Consider the following 19,115-nt stretch of genomic DNA (forward strand, 5'->3'; position numbering starts at 1 on the left):
TGGGACTGCTGTTAGGATATAAGACACTTTCGTGTATAGTAAAAAAAGATGAAGAAAAACTTCTTCCTCAAGACACTCTATCATCTGTTAGAAAATTGTTGGAATAAACATACAAGTCTACAAAGTGAATGGTTTGGGGCGCCCTGAAAGGTAGCATCCTTGTGCAGTTCACCACTTGCCCAACTGTACATGGCCGACCTGAGTTTCCATTTCCTGCTCTGACGCAGATTGAGCCAAAATAGTAAACTGAGAAAGTAGTAAAGGTGACTTAAGATTGGACACTAATTTGACACTATTATGTTTTTCCGAGTTTGCAAACCCTAACATGTTATGAGGTCCCAAAACTCAGACAGCTGATGTGGAGGGAGGAGAATAGAAGAAAAGAAACACAAGAAATGGTTGTGAGAAACCAAAACCTCAAAAAAACACTTTAATTCCGGCCTAACAGCGCCAGGTGCAATGTCTGGGGACAGACTCTGGGTACAATGCTGTGTGGCGACCACTCACTCACACACACGGCTCGGACAAGGCCCCCAAGGGGGACTTACCTTCAGGGGGCTGAGCCAAGGGGGGAAGGGCGAGCCAAGCAAGAATAGGGACAGGGACAGACACGGGGAAAGGTGCTACTTCTTGGCGAAGGAGATCTTCATAGCATTGCTCTGGGTGATCTTAAAGCCCTGCAGGGCATCGCGAGCGGCCCCCGCCTGCACCTCATTGTCAAATTCCACGAAGGCGATGTCATGCCGCCCTGGGACCAGCCGGACCTCCTTGAAGCCAGGGAACCTGAGAGAAAGGAAGGAGAGACATCAGGATCCAGCCTCACCATTGCGTTCCTAACATTTGGACACATTATATAAGACGTGATATAAACCAACAAGTCTCATCCAGGAACAATTTTGCCCTCCAGTGGACATTTGGCGATGTCTGGAGACGTATTTGGTTGTCATAACTGAACAGGGTAGTGCTACTGCATCTAGACCAAGGATTCTAATGAACATCCTACAATGCACAGGACAGCCCCACAACAGAGAATTACCCAGCCCATAATGTATTTAGTGCTGAGTTGAAAAACCCTAATATAAACAGACAAATACATACAATGTAAACATACTTTAATGAACACGATTCAACATAAACATCCACGCAACCACCACCCAGACCAAGAATGAGAAAACTGTCCCCTCCAGAAATAACCACCACCCTCACTTTTATGCCACGCTGCTCCTTAAGTTTCCCTCTTCTTATTCCTTACTTCCTTCTCCGTGAGGCAACCCCAGTCAGTGTTCTAACAGTGTGTACTGTTTCACTGACACGGTATATGTATAGTATTGTTTTTCTATTTTATTCAGTTTCTGGAAATTTCCTCTCAGCCAAGAACCATCCACGATGCTTTCTCTTCCTCCACTCTCCCAGGCTGCCTCCAACTCACAGCCCAAACCAGTGTGATAAATGCTCCATTCACAGTACAGGAGACACAACCAGAAGCCGAATCACCAGAACGCACACTCCTCCACTTCACTGAAGAACGCCCAGTTACCCTACACGATGATGCATGATCTACATCCTAGCCACAGGGCACAAGGGTTCCACACCCTCATGCCCCACACCCCCAGTTTCTGCAAGTGCTGATTTTACCAGGGTTCAGCGTTATCTCACTGTTGTTTTACATGCTCCTGCCTGGCTCCGTTTTAAAGACTGAAAAAAAGAGGCTAAGCCTGGACTCCCCCCACCCCCCACCTGCCCTGAAGCCTGAGGAAGGCCCTGCAGGCCCAGCCACTGCTGACCACTCTGGGCCTCACCAGCCACCCCAGCTCTCACAGCCTTTGGGCCCAGCCACAGCCCCCTCCCACCCCTTCAGTCACCACCCCTCCTGCAAAGCCCAAGCCAGCTCAGGGCTGAGTCCTGAGGCCTGTTCCCATGGTGACACCTCCTGGCCATTATCTGGCCCAGCCACAGGCCCCACTTACTGGTTGAAAAGCATGGACAGCATGAGTTCGTTGGTCTCCTCTGGCAGGTTGGTGAGGAACAAGATGTGATTTGGTGGGTTTTCCGAAAGCTGCAGGGGAGGGAGGCGGGCTGTGAGCACAGGGGTCTAGTGGGGCATCCCCAGTGCCCCCTCTTGCTGATGACTTGCCCTGCTTGAATTCTTTTCCAGCACTTACCACCACCCGACACTATGTGGAAACCCCGGTGGCGCAGTGGTTAAGTGGTTAACAGCTTAGCTGCTAACCAAAAGATTGGCAGTTTGAATCCACCAGGCACTCCCTGGAAACCCTACGGGGCAGTTCTGCTCTGTCCTATAGGGTCGCTCTGAGTTGGAATCAAGTCAATGGCAATGGGTTGTTGACACTCGAGGTTGCTGCCTGTCTGTCCCCAGCGCTTAGCCTCCACTAAACCAAAAGCAACAGGAGGACAGATGTTTCTGCTCTGGTCACTGCTGTGCCCCTAGAACAGGGCTGGTGTATCAGCAGGTGCTCGGCACTCCACTGAGGGCATCCCAGTGCCGGCCGCCGCGCCAGCCTGGCCCTGACCTTCCAAATCTCCTCCAGCCAACACGCCCATTCCTCTCCCGCCCCAGGGCCCTACCCCACCGCTATGTCTTCATCATTCCGAGGGCTCTGCCCCTATATCACGGCCTCAGAGGCCTGCCCAGACCACCCACTCTACATCAGGGCCCCCCAAAGTCCCTTCCAATTCCTGTACAATTTATATGTGATTCTTCACAGCGCTTTTTACCTGTTAACAACACACTCTCCATACATACTAGGATGAAGAGCTCAAGAAACCAGGGACTAGGTCAGCTGTTCCCTTTCTATCCTCAGAGCCTCGCAGAGTGGGCATATGACACACAATGGTTACCAAGACTCTCCAGAGACCCTGGAGGATCAGACACTTACAGGCTGGGCAGGTGGCATCTGTCCCGGCATAAGCTGCTGTGGGGGCATGGCCCCTGGTGGGATCTGGCCAGGTGCGAGGCCAGGCGGAGGGATCATCCCTGGTGGAGGCATGTAGGGAGGCTGGCCTGGCATGTGGTGCATGATGCGGGGTGCCTGCGTCATCGGCGGCATGCCCTGCAGAGAGAGCGGGGCAGGACTTGAGACTCAGCTGGCAGTGGGAGAAGGCGTGCTAAAGGTGTCGGCAGAAGACAAGGTCACAAGGGGAAACTCAGGGTGAGAGATACAGGGAGGACGACCCAGGCTCGGGAAGAGGAAAAATAAGCAGACACAGGACACCCGGGGAGAGATGGACAGGGCAAGAGATCCAGAGTGAAAAAACAAGTAAGACAGAAAATGAATCAATGCAACTTAGCTTTGCTTATAGATACATGAATAGGGGAAAGAAAAAAAAGGAAAAACAATCAAAATGCCAACAATCGCTAACTTAAGAGGGCTGAAAATATTTCCTATAATGAGTAAGCAGTACTTTTGTTTTTAGAAAAAAAACGTTATCAGGTGCTGTCGAGTCGGTTCCAATTCACAGCGACCACACGTACAACAGAACACTGCCCAGTCCTGCGCCATCCTCATAAACCGTTGTTGTTTGAGCCCATTGTTGCAGTCACTGTGTCAATCCATCGCGTTGAGGATCTTCCTGTTTTCCTGACCCTCTACTTTACCAAGCATGATGTCCTTCTCCAGGGACTGGTCCCTCCTGATAACATGTCCAAAGTAGGTGAGACAAAGTCTCACTATCCTTGCTTCTGGCTGTACTTCTTCCAACACAGCTTTGTTTGTTCTTCCGACAGTCCATGGTATATTCAATATTCTTCCCCAATGCCATAACTCTAAGGCATCAATTCTTCTTCGGTCTTCTTTATTCATTGTCCAGCTTTTGCATGCATGTGCAGCCACTGAAAATACATGGCTTGGATCAGGCATACCTCCGTCCTCAAGGTGACATCTTTGCTTATCAACACTTTTAAAGAGATCTTTTGCAGCAAATTTACCCAATGCAAAAAAACTTTAAGGGGAAAAAAATAATCAAAGGAAAAAAAAAAAAAAGACCAAGACCTACTGAGAAAAAAAGGCAGTGGAATCAGAGATGGATAGGGATGATCAGGAAAGATGGTGGGAAGAAACGGGAGGGGTGATGGTGGTGAGGGGATGGGGGTGGGGGGAGGCAGCCTAACAGCACACAGCAGAGGCAATGGGGCGTCCAGAGTTGGACTCATAACCTGAAGAGTCCAATGTGCACATACATCAATCTGACGGAAAGCTGGGCCAAGGAGAAGGAACAGTGAAGACGGCGGGGAAGCCAGAAGAGAAGCCCAGAGCGCGTCGGACCCACAAGCTGGTCACGGTGGAGGTGAACAAATAAAGTGTGACCCAGTCAGCAAGCCCAACATGGACACTCAGGCCTACCGAGAGGTCCAGCTTATCCATCTTTTCTTTTATAGTTCGGGCTTTTTGTATCCTGTTTAGAAAACAGGATGTTTCATTTTCGTGCCATCACCAAGGTCATTAAGGCATTTTCCTGTTTTCTTCTAGAATCTTTACTGTTTTAGCAGTCACATTCAGGTCTGTGATACATCTCAAATTACCTTTTATATTTAGTACAAGGCTGGGCTCACTTTTCCCCTTACAGGCATCTGATTAGCCCAACATCATCTAATAAGAAAAAAAGCCCCTTCCACACCAAACTGCAGCGGCTCCTTTCTCACAAGTCAAGTAGCCACACACGTGTGGATCTGTTTCCGGACTCCGGTCTGTGTCGTTGGTCTATCTTCCCTCCTCGTCCCAACCGTACACCCCCTTCAGTGATTTAGCTTTAGAAAGAGGCTTGCCACTTGTAGCGCAGGCCCTCTGGCTTTGTTCTTCTCGCCTGCCTTGGCCTTGCCTTTGCACAAAGATTTTAGAAACAGCCCGTGAATTTCCACAAAAACACCTGCTAGGATTTTGATGGGAACTGCATCGAATCTATAGCTCCACTTGGACAACTGACATCTTAACAACATCGGGACTCACCATCCATGTGTTCAGGTTGTCTCCAATTCCTCTCAGCAATGTTCTGTGGTTTCAGGGTAGAGGGCCTGCACACCTTTCGTTGGATCCACTCCTAGTTGCTACTGTGAAGAGTGCTGTGTTTTGTTTTTCCAATTCTACTTGTCTGTTGCTAACATAGAGATGTAAAACTGATTTCTTCACATTGACCTTACATCCAGCAGCCTTCCTAAATTCACTTACTAATCCTAACAGTTGCTGGATACATTTCTCTGGATTTTCTATATGTACACTGACATAAAAGGCACAGATTGTAAAACCAGGGTCAAGCAGAGAGAGTGAGAAACCAAGAAAGAGAGCCACAGGGAAAGATCTCGAGGTATTTCAGAGTGGAGATACCATCATCCAGTCACTCCACCACCTGAGACACACACACAATCGCTGTAAGCAAATGGAAGGCAGGGGTCTGAATCCCCAAGGGGAGAGCTTCCCCGACCCTGACCTGGCCAGGCCCCGTGGCTGAGGAAGGCCCGAGGGTGGGAACATCTGTGGGCCCTGGCTTACCGGGACAGGCCCCTGGACGGACCCCACCACAGAGGCAGCTGCCCCACCCTGCACGGCCTTCTTGGCGGCTGGGGTCTCCTGGCTCTTGGGCTTCCTCTTCTCCCGCTTGCGGTCCCGCTCCACGAAGGTGCCCTTCATCTTGGCAATGATATCAGAATCAGTCTTGGCGTACTGGATTCGCTACAGAACCGAAAGCAGAAGGGTCAAGAGCGTCGGCATTGGAGTCAAATCGGGGGTTCAAAATCAGACCCCCCAAGCTTGCTGAGTAATGCTATGGAAATTGCTTGGCCTCAATTTCTTCATTCATAAAATGGGGGTGATATTACCCACGTCAAAAGACTGTTGTCAGGGCGAAAGTTAAAACATGTAGCAAGTGCTCAGTGAATGGGTTGTTGGTATTTTTAAGGGAAGACGGGACAGCTCTGAGGATCAAGCCAAGGGCAGAAGCCTGCGGAGCCAGGAGATTTTCCAGTCATGCAAGTCTCCCAGCTGTGTACGGAGAACCCACTCAGCACCAGGCCCCACTCTAGGCTCTGGGGAACAGCAGTCAACGGAACAGACCAAAGTCTCTGCCCTAAGGAAGCTCATTCAGTGAGGAATATAAAAAGATTTAAAAAGATCTGGGGTTGTGAAGAGGAACGTGAAGCATTGGGAAGAATTGAAATTTTCAGATAGGGTGGGCAGGAAAGGCCTCACTGAGGTCACATCTGTGCAGATGCACTCCAGGAGGGAGCCATGTGGGCACGTGGGGAAAGAATGTTTCAGCAAAGGGAGCAGCCTGGCCACGAGCTAAGGTGTGCCCAGTGTGTTTCAACAACCGCAAGGAGGCGATGTGGGTGAGAGGGAGAAAACGAGGCCAGACAGGCCACAGGGGACGGAAGCTGCAGGACCATGGTGAGGACCGTCTCTTCTGGAGAAAGGCAAGAGCACAAGTGCTCTGAGCAGGGCAGTGGCGTGTTGGCTGTAGGGTGGGGAGCAGCCTGTGGGGAGCAGGGGTAGAAGCAGGGGGCAGTGAGCAAGCTGCCACCACAGTCCTGGCAAGGGAGGCTGGTGGCTGGGACCAGCTCAGGGCAGTGGAAGGACGAGCAGCAGCAGACAGGGGAAGGTAGAGTTGACAGGGCTTCCTGACAGAACTCAGACGGGCCTAATGGTCCAAGCAGTGATTTTGGGGCCAAGTGGGGAGGACAAGACAAAATACAAGTTTGATTTTTATGCCTAAAATGCCAACTCCTAGTTGCCCATGAAAAGCAACTGGAAGACATGGCAACTCGGGCTTCCACCCCCAGTGGCAACAACGGCAGGCTGGAGTCAACAGGCGGCCACCCAGCTGTCCTTGGGCCCGCTGCTTCCACACAATCGCCTCCCGTACTGAGGTCACCTACCCAGGACCTCCAGGCACTGAGACAGGCTGTCACCTTCCCAAGGGAGCTGGGTGAGGGAGGCATAGTCCAACCCGGTAAAACCCGAAAACTGACTGGGAGACAAGGGGGAAAAGGCCCAACAAAAGAACCAGAGATGCCCGCCGGCAACGTGCCAAGTATTTTAGTTCAGGGCAGGGACTTTAAGCCATTCCTCACCTCCACAGACCAGTCCCCTCGGCCGCCCACTGGGCCTCTTGAGTGTCAGAAACCCATCCCTTCCAGACTTGGCCCTGCCCCGCCCCCTCCCACCCGGGAGCCTGACCCAGCCTCACCCTGGCGACTAGACCCTACTTTCCCCCCTCTAACCCACAGCCAGGGGCACCTCCTCAACCCTCTCATGGCTCCCCAGCACCTTTGAGATAAAAGTTCACTTTCAGGACAAAATCCAGCTCCCTAGCCTGATATGTGATATGCTCTCCAGGCCACACCCTCCCCACCATCTCTCACCCTGTGTTCCAGCCAAAGGAACTGGACTTAGTTCCCCAATTATGCATGCTCTGGGTAATCTCTGAGTCTTATCCACACCGTCCCCTGCTGGAAGGTTCTCCCTCTCCTCCCCCAGCTAACTCTTCTCTTCGTTCAAGTCTCACCTCATCCAGAAAGCCCTCCCTGAGCCCCCAGACTGTCAGGACAGCAGGAGCAGAAACCCCGGCCCTTAGGGAACTGGGCTACAGGTGACAGGAGCAGTCATCTATACCCTGGCCCCCCCTCCCCCGGCCCCCCTAGGCTCCCCCAGTATTTCATGTGCACACGCGCACACATGCACTCACCACACCCACAGTGCTCACCATGGGCTTGTCATAGAAGGGGAAGCCCTGCATGGAGCGCAAGGCGTTGGTAGCACTGCTGACCTCCTTGAAGATGACAAAAGCCTGGCCCCTCATCTTCAGGCTCCGTGACACCAGGATATCTAGGATCTGGCCAAACTGGGAGAAGATGGCATACAGGGACTTCTTCAGCTCTGCAGCAGGGAGGAAAGACCCACTGGTGACCAGAGACCTGGGTGCCATGCCCTGGAGCTTGAGCTCCCTTTTTTAGCTCATCAGTCAACTCACAGAGCACCCAGAATGCCACCACAAACCACGCAAGGGCCCAGGGCACTGCTCCCTAAGATGCCGAGAGCGATGGCACCTACCCCACGGGGATGCTGTACGCAGAACATGAGTTGATGTGTACAAAGGGTTTAGAACAGTACCTGGCACCCAATAAATGATCAGCAAACATAAGTGCTTCTTTTTCTGTCACTAGTACCTCAATACAAGGCCTGTGTGATCTGGTCCTGACTGACTTCCTCAATGCCCTGTCCCCCTCCATTCTATGTCACCCTGGTCTCTCCAGCCACACTAGCTTTGCAGCCCTTTCTCAGGCGACTACTCTATTTTTACACAAATAACATGTGCCCTCTACACTTGTTTGCTAACCACACCCTCCCTCCCCAAAAGGTATTTCTGAAAGCACCAATACGCCTAATTTTTTTACATGTTGCTGTAAAGAAAATGAGCATAGTGCACTCATGAAAACACCTCGCAGGGGTGGGGGGTGTGTGTGGTTTGCAAACTTGTAAGTCACGCGTTATTTGTGTAAAAATATGGTAATTTCACCTCAGGGCCTTTGCACTGGCTGTTCCCTCTGCCTGATGTTTGCACATCTGCCTCCTTCTAGTCATCCAGGTCTCAGCAAAAGAGAGGCTACCTCAGAGAGCCCCCCCGCCCCAAACACCGTCCAAATGGACTCCGCTCTCATCCATCCGTCTCTCCTCCTCTCCCCTCACCCTATGTGGTTTTCTTCACGGCATTCTCCACCTCCTGACAGCATGTTTACTTATTCTGTCTCTCCCTTCGAAAAACTACAAGCCCATCCAATTCGTTTACGGCAGTAGCCACATGCCTGGTGCAGCCTGCAACACACAAACTTGCCCATGTTTACATGAATAAAGACACCATTAAGTGCTTTATGGAAATAATTTCACTCAATTCTCACAACAACCCCTTGAAAAAGCAACTAGGACCGTCCCCATAACGTTTCCATTTCACTGACGTGGAAACAGGCTTTGACAGGAGTCACTGGTCCCGAGCAAGTGTCTTGAGGGTACCGAGAAGGACAAGGCAGAGCCAGGACCAGGATCCAAGTCTATCCAAAGCTGGCACCACCACCTCAAGCAAACTGCCTCCCTTGACAGAAAGCAGGATTTAAGCTCAACAAAGGAAGGACCGGTCTTCCCATCCAGGCCTGAAAAACGTATTTTATGCAAATAAAGTAGCTATGCAAGAGATATTTGGTGAAACAAATACTAGACAAAGGAAGAAGGAAACGTGTGTGTACCTGTTGGGGGTAGGGTGGGAGTAAGGGTGTTCTGAAGCAATTAGCCAGAAATCCACTGTGACATTCCTGGTTTTCGTCTCTACCCGCCATCCTCATGCACCTTGTTCAAGGCCCAGGCATTCCACTAGACTCAGGACCACTGCCCAGTTTCTAGCCTCCCAACCCACGCACTCCAGTTCACCCTTCTCTGCTGTGAGGATTTTTCACAACTGACTGTATCCCTTGCCTGGCTCTGCAACACCTTTGGGATAAAGTTCAACACCTCATTCAGCTTGTAAGGCCCCTAGAGCCAGCAGTGCACTGTTCACCAGAAGCCTCTCCATGACTCACAGGCTTCAGTCCCACAAAACTACTTGTGGTTCCCAGAATGCCCCAGGCTCTTCTGCTCCTGGATAGTTACACATGCTGGTCAAAGTCAAGAACACCCTTCTCCCTCATCCAACGTAAATGCTGCTTCCTCAAGCTGGAGGGCTTCTCCAAAATTTCACCTTTTCTGTGAAGCTGAATGAATCCCTGTACCTCTAGGCACCCAATCCCCACCCGTTTCTCATCCTGGCCGGACCCCTCCGCCTGTGCCTCTCCCCACCATGGCCCTGACCATGTGAGTTGTCACAGTTGGATGATGGGTCTGTCTCTTCCACTGGATTGTGGCTCCATCAGGGTAGGGCCAGGGCTGACTCGCTCACCACTGTGTCCCCAGGACCTCACCACCTAGCAAGGCTGGGCATGATGTTTTTGTGCAAAATTTACATTCCTTGTTTTTGTTTTCTTCAACAGCAACTTTATTAGAAACCTCAAATTTAATTCCAGCAACTTCTTTGGTGATAACAGCTAACACCTATCCAGCTCTTAAAGCCAGGTACCATAAAAAGCACTGCATGGAGATTTAGCTAATTTAATCCCTACAAAATTATGATCTTGCCCCATTTTAGGGGCCCTGGTGGTGCAGTCATTAAGAGCTCGGCTGCTAACCAAAAAGGCTGGCAGTTCGAATCCACCAGCTGCTCCTCGGAAACTTTATGGAACAGTTCTACTCTGTCCTATGGGGTTGCTATGAGTCAGAAGCAACTCGACGGCAATGGGGGTTCTGGGGTTAGCCCAATTTTCAGATATAGAAAATGGGATTCAGTAAAGGTGATAACTTGCTCAAGAAAATGGAAGAGTCTATATGAAGTATGTTCTTCAGCACAATAGCAAACTGGTGGTCTCAGCCACTCTCCCTGCTGTGTGACCTCAGGCAAGTCAAGTCATACTTGAGTCTCAATTTGCTAATCTAAGAAATGGGCATAACAATAGCTTCTTCCTGTATGGTTGTTGTGGAAATTAAATGTAATGAAAACGTATATAAAAATGCATAGCTCAGCGCCCGGTACAGAGTGATAGCCATCGATACAGAGCGTTAGCTATCGTTACTATTGTACATTTTCATTGTGGGCTGGTCACTGAGAACATGACAGTGACTTAAGAGAGCCCCAGTCCCTTCCCTCACAGAACTCACAGGCCGGTTGGGAGACAGCCCAGAGTGATCAGGGCTTGATGTCTCGGGCCTATGAGAAGTCAAAGACAAGCACCTGGCGGAGGAGGGGTCCTGTGAGCTGAGACCTGAAGGACGAGCGACAGTGCCCAGGTTAACGGGCAGAGTGTGGCTGAACTGAGGGAGTGTTAAAAAAAGTCAAGAGGACGCAACATGTGCAAAGACCGAGGAGTTAGCTCTAACACGCTGGAGGAGACGAAAGTAGAGAAGCGAAATGCTGGCGATGGAAGGGGCCAGCTCGTGCGGTACAGCCTAGCGCTTGGGCCATCTCAAGAACTCACCATCCTTCTTGATCTTTTCGTTGAGATTGTTGATATAAATTGTGTGGTTGGGGCGGGTCTCGGGAACTGCCATGGAGCAAGGTGCGGAGGTTAAGGCTGAAAAAAGGAAAAAGGTGACTTTAACCCTTGGTTTCTCTAAATCCTTTGTCCCAAGGCTGGTTTAACAAACTGCTCAGGGATCTTCCTTCCAGAAAGAAATCAGAGAATTTGGACAACGCGCCGGAGGTAAAAGCCGCTTCTCCTCCCCGCGTGCTGAGGGAAATCTCGAGAGGTTTACTACGAGTCCCAGGATGCTATACGCGACCCAGTAGGTGGAGCGTCCTAAGTGGCGACTCCTATTGGCTCAGGACCCCAAAGGGAGGCCCAGAAGAAAACACCCGGACGTAAAACCAGTTAAGGAAGAGGAGACAAATTTGGGACGTCCTGGCCTCATGCAGCAGGAAAGTTTCTCCAGACGAGATGCGGGAAGGTCTGAGCTCCATCCGCTCAATCCGCCTGGCGCCGATGACCACCTGCGCCCGAGATTACTCACCGACAGAGGAGCAGTTCCCCCAAGTAGCGTCTCCTGAGTTCCTGCGATTGGACGACAAAGCTTCCTCTCTTGGCCCCGCCTTTGCCTTTCTGCAAGCCAATCTCCTTGTGGAAACCTCGTAGTTTGGCCAATCAGAGTAAGTTTCACCTCCCCCACCAATGGCTTGCCAATCAAAACGACACTAGGCTTCCCGCCTAGGCAGAAAAACCCCGCCCCAGCCTGTGCAATTCTTCCGCCCCGAGCTGCGACGAGGCCTACGAACCAATCAGTGAAGGCTACGCCCCCTCACGCGCTTCTTGCCAATCGAACGCGGCTCGCTCTGCAGTCTCTTCCGGCGTGCGACCTTTGAAAGCCCCGCCTCTCCGCTCACCCTAGTATTTTCTGCCACGTGATTGTGAAAGGGGCGGACACAACTTGCGAATCCTACCACGTGATGTGAGGGAACTTGTGTCCGGCAGCCGCCATTTTGCGGCAAGGGGAGGAGAGTTTTGTTCCATTAACTCCTTTTTCTATTCCCGGGGATCGCCTCTCCTTCTAGCGTCCCATATCTGAGCCTTTCGCAACCCACAGACTTTTTCCTGTTTCTCAGTAATTCCAGGACCTTCTCCACAACTAGGCAGTTTTCCCTGCCAGGTATCCTTTTTGACCTCTGGATCAAAGGTCGACACAAAGGTCAGCTCATAGGTTCCGAACTCCAGCCTGGGCTGTGGGGAGTAGGGGTGGGGAACAGAGTCTAAATTCCCCCAATCCTTAGCTCGAGACCCCTAAATCCTACTCTTTAGTCGCCATATCCCAAGACTGAGCCCGCTTATCCCAAAATTAACACGGGGGTTTCCAAATCTTGACTTAGACAAGTTAATGCCTAATCTCCCTCGCAAACCAACCCACCCACCCCAGCCCCCCATACTACAAATGTGGGATTAAAAGACCCCACCCTGTTAACTCCGATCTTTCTGTGTGAGCCAGCCCCAAACCCTGCGTGCACCTGGTTCTTTCCCATTGCTCTGCTCCCCCATTCTGGGACTCAGCTGTCAAACCTTCATACTCCCCATCTCTGCGGCCAACCTTCAACTCCATTTTGAAGGATCTTTCCCTTTCCCATTTTCACCCAGCTCCTCCCAAAGACTCCAAAATGACTTCTCCATGCTCTCATCTAGAGCCCCCAGCCCTTCCTCCCGGCGCGCTTACATCCCAGGCCTCCATTCCACCTCCCCTGCCTCCAAATTCCCCGGATTTAACTTTTCTACCCACTCCCTCGAGTCTCCAGGTCCCTATTCCCCCACCACCCCCACTGCCGCCTCCACCCCCTGCTTTGGGGCCTGCTACCCCTCATGTCTTCGGCATGGAAAAGAGCCAGCTGCTGAAGGAGGCCTTGGAGAAGTCTGGCCCAGTCCCCACGGGCAGAGAGGACGTGAAGAGGCTTCTGAAGCTGCACAAGGACCGGTAGGATGCCCACCTCACCAACTCCCCCCCCCCCCCAGGCATCTCACCAAACTACCTGTCCCAGATCGCTTCAGCCTGTCTCTTTTTGGGGTTTCCCCTCTCTTCTTGGGGTTTCCCGTTTCCTCAAAGTCCAGCAGCCTGATTGGTTCAGTCCCCTCCTGAGTCCTCTAGTGGTGGTGTGCCTCCATCACTGAAGAAAGCTCCTGCCATCACAAGCGCCTAGTCCAGTGGAGGAGGCAGACCTCCCCCTTCACCAAGCAGTGACAGCCCAGAGTGGTCAGGGCTGTGATGGGGGAGCCCAGAAGGGGCACCTGACCCAGCCTGGAGGCAGGGGTGGGGGTGGGATACCTCCTGAGGAGGGGAACCCTGAGTGCTATTGAGCAAGTTGTGCAAGGGATGCGTGATGAGGAAGAGCAAACAGCTCGTGCAGAGGCCCAGAGTTAAATCGGGGCATGTCATTTTCAAGGAACTGCAAATATTTTCCTGTGCATGACAGGGAAGTGGCAGAGGGGGGCGGGAGCCAGATCACGCATGAGGCAGCATGGTGGGCCACGGTACGCGGGCTGGACTTTGTCCTGAAGGCTCTGGGGAGCCATGGAAGAGCTGCCTACACAGGATGAGGCTACCTGTGGGGCATGCGTCGTAGGTGGCGAGACTAGAGTCAGAGCCCAGGGAGGAAGCTGGAGGACCTATACTGGAGAGGAGGGGACTGGACCAGGATGAGGCGGTGGGGAGGGGAAGGAGGAGAAGAAAACCCAGCTGAATGATTGCCTGGTTGGCCAGAAGCAGGGAAGTGACTTTCCCAGACTCAGAAGGAACTTCAACTCTCTTCAGAAGTTTACAATCCGTCCTAAACGCCCTGACCACAGTGAGGTTAATTTAAGGCAAATGACATTCTCTGGTTACTGTGTGCTTAGTATATGTTGGGCATTTCTCTAAGGGTGTTTAAGTATTAACTTATTTAATTCTTGCAGCAACCTAATGAGGTAGCTGTTATTGTTCCATTTTCCAGATGAGGAAACAGGTTCACAGAGATGAAATCACTGAGCCGTAGAATTAACAGGAAGCGCCCAATTTGAACCTGCGCAGCATGGCTTCACACTTTTAACCACTGTGCTGTAACATCATCCGCTTTCGGTCAGGAGCCCTGCGTTCCCCTTCAGCCTCCCCCTCTCACTGACTTTGAGATGGAAATAAAGAGCATGATGCCTTGCCTTCTTTTGGGCCCTGGGGGGAAGGGAGGAGGTTGGGATCCCCAGAACTGTCTCCACGTCCTCCCCAAGCAGGGGGGCTGGTCAGGCTTGCAGGGACTCGTTATTTTAGGCCACCAGCCTAAGTTCTTCCAGATTTAGTTGGCCTTTTACTCTCACCTATGTTAAGGGATTTTCACCCCACTTAACAGTTTAGACGTTTGGCTGCTAAACAAAAGGTCGGCAGTTTAAATTCACCAACCGCTCCTTGGAAACCCTATGAGGCAGTTCTGCTCTGTCCTGTGGGGTCTCTATGAGTCTGAATCGACCGCAAGGCAACAGGTTTTGTTTTGTTTTAACAGTTTAACTGTAGCGACGCCCCTTTGAAAAATTTTCTCTAATCTGTCTCTGGCTCCTAACTGCATGACTTTTGCACATCTGCTCTTCGCCCCCTCAATAACTGAGAAGGAGCAGGGAGCAGGCAGGGGGAAGGAAGATGCCCACTGGCCAGATGAGGGCAAGTGCCCCGTGGGGGAGAAGGAAGTCAGTGATGCAGCCAGGAGCCGCTCTGGGGCTATAGATGGCCAGGCCTGTGTTCCCTTCCCAGCCCTGTATGCTCTGCCCCCACCCAGACCTCGAGGGGGGCTCTCAGAGCTGTTCCCACCTGACCCGAGTGTGGCTCTGATTCAGTTTCAGAAGTGACCTACAGTGGATCCTCTTCTGTGCCGACCTGCCCTCCCTCATCCAAGAAGGCCCTCAGTACGTACTCTGACCCAGGACGCCAGCCCCTCACTTGCCCTGCACTCCAGAGGGAGGCTGGGAGAAGGCCTTGGTGGACTGGGGAGGGAAGGGGGGACCCGCCAGGACAGGGTACTGGGTGCATGCGTAGTGAACAGAGATTTGGAATGAATGAGTGAGTGAATGAACAAACAGATGTGTGAACAGATGAACCGGGTCCGTTCTCTCTAACTGCATACTGGCACCCTCTCCCCCAGGAAGCCCATGTGATCTCTCCCTGCCCTCCCCCTCATCCCTCCAGCCCTAGGCTCAGGCCTTGGCCATTCTCTGTCCAATGGTGGGGAGTCAGGTCTACCCATCTGGCCTAGAAGAGGGGAGGAGAACCCCCCCAAGGCAGCAAACCTGGTCCCCTCACTCCAGCTTCCAGGCAAAGGAGGCCCAGTAACAAAGTGACTTCGGGGCTGAGGGGCTGGGTCCCTGCCTGTCTCTCTCCAGGTGCGGGCTGGTGGCCTTGTGGATGGCAGGCACTCTCCTAGCGCCCCCCAGCGGTGTCCCCCTGGAGAGACTTGTGCAGGTGGCCCTGGAGAGAGGCTACACCGCCCAGGGGGAGATGTTCTCTGGTGAGCTGGGCGTTGGAGGGTCTCCAGCTGGGTCTTCACTCAGAGGAGCTGGGGGCAGCACTGCTGGGTGCGGGACAGGCTCTCATGCCATTCCTCAGGCCCTTTTCCCACAGTAGGGCAGAGTGGTCATGAGGCGGACACTGGGTGCCCAGCCCAGCCCTGCCACCTCCTTGCTGCATGGCCTGGTGCAAGCCGATCACCTTCTCTGTGCCTCATTTTCTGCATCTGTGCAAAGGAGTTGGCGAGAGCGGTGAGGGTTAGAGGTCTGGAGCCCCGTCGAGACTGGGCTGGGCACGCAGTCAGCCCTCTCTCGGTCGGCTCTCACCCTGCAGTGGCTGACATGGGTAGGCTGGCTCAGGAGGCACTGGGCTGCCAAGTGGAGCTGCTCTGCGGCGGCCTGGGCGGTCCCAACAGAGACCGCGTCCTGCAGCACCTCATTGCCGGACACCCCCTGCTCATCCCGTATCCCAGGCCTGGGGAGGGGGTGGGGTGGGGTGGCAGAGGGTCTCTGGGCCACACTGTAGACCACAGCTGTGACCTTAACGCCAGCATCAGCTACGATGAGGACTTCAACCATGAGCCGTGTCAGAGGAAGGGCCATAAGGCTCACTGGGCGGTCAGCACAGGTGGGTAGAAGCCCCTCCAGGCCCAGGGCAGCCCTCCCCCCACGTTCTCGCCCTGCATTCTTGAGGCAGGGACAGGAGCAGGCCGTCCTGCCCACACAGGGCATTTAGCACGGGACCCGACAGACAGCAGGTGCCTCAGTGGTGTGGTTGCCAGTTAGGGTTTCCACCCACACGAGCTGACAGCACAGACTTCGGGATCCAACAGACTGAGCTCCAGGCCTGGCCCAGCAGCTTGTGGGCTCTGTGACCCCAAGCAAGTCTCTTCACTTCTCTGGGCCTCCATTTCTCCATCTGGAACATGGAGGTGATAGTAGTTGGTGTTGGTGAAGTATATTGAACATAACCATGAATTGCTACAAGAACAACTCTGTCTCGAAGTACAGCCAGAATGCTCCTTAGAGGCAAGGTTGGCAAGACTTATGTCTCGCGTGCTTTGGGCTTGTTATCAAGATGTCCCTGGAGAAGGACAACGTGCTTGGTAAGGTAGCAGGCTACTGAAAGAAAGGAAGACCATCCACAAGATGGATTGACACAGTAGCTACAACAGTGGGCTCAAGCATAGCAACGATTGTGAGGATGGCACAGGACCGGGCAGGGTTTCGTTCTGTTGTCCAGAGGGTTGCTGTGAGTGAGAACTGACTCAATAACAGCATCAATAGTGCCCACCCACCTCAGGGTCAGGGTATGTGAAACACTTAGATGGTGCCTGGCCCTTACACATCTTCAGTCAGTGTTGTTGTTCTGTGCTGTTGAGTCGATTCCGACTCATAGCGACCCTACAGGACAAAGTAGAACTGCCTCATAGGGTTTCCAAGGAGCAGCTGGTGGATTCCAACTGCTGACCTTTTGGTTGGCTTAGCTCTTAACCACTGTGCCACCAGGGCTCCCAGTCAGTGTCAGGTGTTAAGTACACTGTCCTTGTCACTCCACCTGCCTGTCAGGAGGTAGGGTTTGTGCCTGTCAGGAAGCCCTGGCCTAGCTCCTGGCTCGGGGCTGCAGCCTGAGGGCTCCTCTCTGAACATGTCTTTACTGGACGTCACTGGGCAGTGGTGGCGGTTCTGCTTCACGCTGGCCTTTCCGACTCCCAGGCCCACATCCCAGCCCAGCTGTGTGACCCCTGACCTCTGGTGACTACCTGTAACCCTGGAGGGCTGTGGGGGGAATTCAGTGCAGCCCAACATAGCGCACTCAGTCACCTGCTGCTCTCCTCCCAGGGGTCCTGCTGGGGGTGCCAGGCGTGCCAAGCCTCGGCTACGCTGAAGACCCTGAGCTGGCAGGCCTGTTCCACCCGGTGCCCAGCACACCCTGCCAGCCGCCACCCCTACCAGAGGAAGGCTCCCCCGGCACCATCTACCTGCTCTCCAAGCAGGGCAAGAGTTGGCACTACCAGCTGTGGGACTATGACCAGGTCCGCGAGAGCAATCTGCAGCTGACAGACTTCTCGCCGTCACGGGCTGCCGATGGCTGGTCATACGTGGTGCCTGCTGGCGGGCTGCAGTCTGGCCTCTGCGGCCAGGCCCTGCTCCTCAGACTGCACAATGCTAGCCGCTAGCCTGCTGAGCCCTGAGCCCGGACTGACCTGGCCCGGCCGCAGCCTGGCTCTGTCACCCTGTGACGAGTGTCCCCTGCCTCTCCTTCAGTGGAACAGCCAGGGCTTTGGGCTGGATCTCTGAGGGTCTCCAGCCCAGCGATTCCTCACATAAGGTCCCCCCCGCCCCTCCGTGTATCCTCAACACAGAAACCAGAGCATTGTCCCACCTCACCCCAGCCCATCACCCCACTACTGAGCACCTGTGTCAGCTCTAGCTGTTGGTCACCCTCTTAGAACCCACCTTCATCTCTCTGGGCATCTGCGAGAGCCTCCTCACTCGGCCCCCCACCGCCCCCACAGTCTCTTCTCACGGGGGCTCCTCATTGCTGCCAGCCCAGGGACTAAGTCCCGTGATCTGCAAGACCCGAGAGATTAGACCGCAGTTCACCTGTCTGCCCCCATGCTTTCTGCCTTCCAGTCAGGCTGGTCTTTCCATCCCTAAAGTGTCATACCACCTTCCTGGGACCTTTCACCTGCCCCCTCACCAGGAGAGCCCCTTAACTTCCCATCCGGGCTCAACTCAGGTATCACTTCCTCAGGGAAGCTTCCTTCAGCCCAGGCTAGGCCCTTGCCCCGCCCTCTGTGCCGTGCTCACACTTTGCCCACGGTAACCCCTCAATTCTCCAACCCTGTGACGGCACGGGATTCTCCCCACTTTACAGGTGCCTGGTGAAGCGGAGTTACTGGCCTGAGGTCACGTGGCAGCCAATAGGCTGACCCAGGATTCAGACTTAGGGCCCAAAGGCCAGCAGTGGGGCTGGCACCACCTCCCCCCCTCGTATCACAGCACCCATCACAGACGGTGTTCTTCCTAGCTGTCTATACACGTGTATATCCACGAGTGTGTGTGATGGTTTCATTAATGAACACCTATCGCCCCACTGGAGCCCTGGCGGCACAGTGGTTAAGAGCTGTGGCTGCCAACCCAAAGGTCAGCAGTTGGAATCCACCAGCCACTCCCTGGAAGCCGTATGGGGCAGTTCTCTGTCCTGCGGGGTCACTATGAGTCAGAATCGAGTTAACGACAGTGGGTTTGGTTTCTTTGGTATCGCCCTACTGGACTGGGTGCTGTGAAAGGGGAGGAACGGGTCCGTCTGTGTCACTGCTGTGTCCCCAGTAGCCCCCCGTTTCCAGTTAGGGGAAGTGTGCAGGGTGGTGTTTCTGATGGGTGGGTGAGGTAGCAAAGAGGAGTATCTCCCACCCCAACCTCAGCCCTCTGCCTGTGCCTCCCCATCCCACCTGACCCCCAAGCCTCCCCTATCCTGGTCCAACCCCTCCTGGGTAGCACCCCCTTGTGCACTGTGCTGGGAGTC

General features: G+C 53.4%; 2 protein-coding genes across 2 annotated transcripts; one reads left to right on the forward strand and one right to left on the reverse strand.

Annotated features, from left to right (window-relative positions):
- Window positions 1-399: 399 nt before the first annotated feature.
- Window positions 400-11,932, reverse strand: SNRPA (small nuclear ribonucleoprotein polypeptide A). The gene is made up of 7 exons (XM_004390847.2): window positions 11,595-11,932; window positions 11,063-11,158; window positions 7,714-7,886; window positions 5,505-5,684; window positions 2,898-3,071; window positions 1,968-2,056; window positions 400-783 (listed from the first exon to the last, which is right to left on the reverse strand). Exons 2-7 carry the CDS (start codon window positions 11,133-11,135, stop codon window positions 624-626), a joined length of 849 nt encoding a protein of 282 aa, XP_004390904.1. The 5' UTR covers window positions 11,136-11,158; window positions 11,595-11,932; the 3' UTR covers window positions 400-623.
- A 619-nt stretch (window positions 11,933-12,551) lies between these two features.
- ACTMAP (actin maturation protease) lies at window positions 12,552-17,763 on the forward strand. Its single transcript, XM_023725624.1, has 6 exons — window positions 12,552-13,037; window positions 14,918-14,986; window positions 15,461-15,585; window positions 15,918-16,047; window positions 16,141-16,211; window positions 17,426-17,763. The coding sequence occupies exons 1-6, from the start codon at window positions 12,727-12,729 to the stop codon at window positions 17,761-17,763; spliced, it is 1,044 nt and encodes a 347-aa protein (XP_023581392.1). The 5' UTR covers window positions 12,552-12,726.
- The last annotated feature ends 1,352 nt before the right edge of the window (window positions 17,764-19,115 follow it).

The sequence above is a fragment of the Trichechus manatus genome, unplaced genomic scaffold (assembly GCF_000243295.1).
Source record: "Trichechus manatus latirostris isolate Lorelei unplaced genomic scaffold, TriManLat1.0 scaffold00338, whole genome shotgun sequence".
In the NCBI taxonomy this organism is placed as follows: Eukaryota; Metazoa; Chordata; class Mammalia; order Sirenia; family Trichechidae; genus Trichechus; species Trichechus manatus.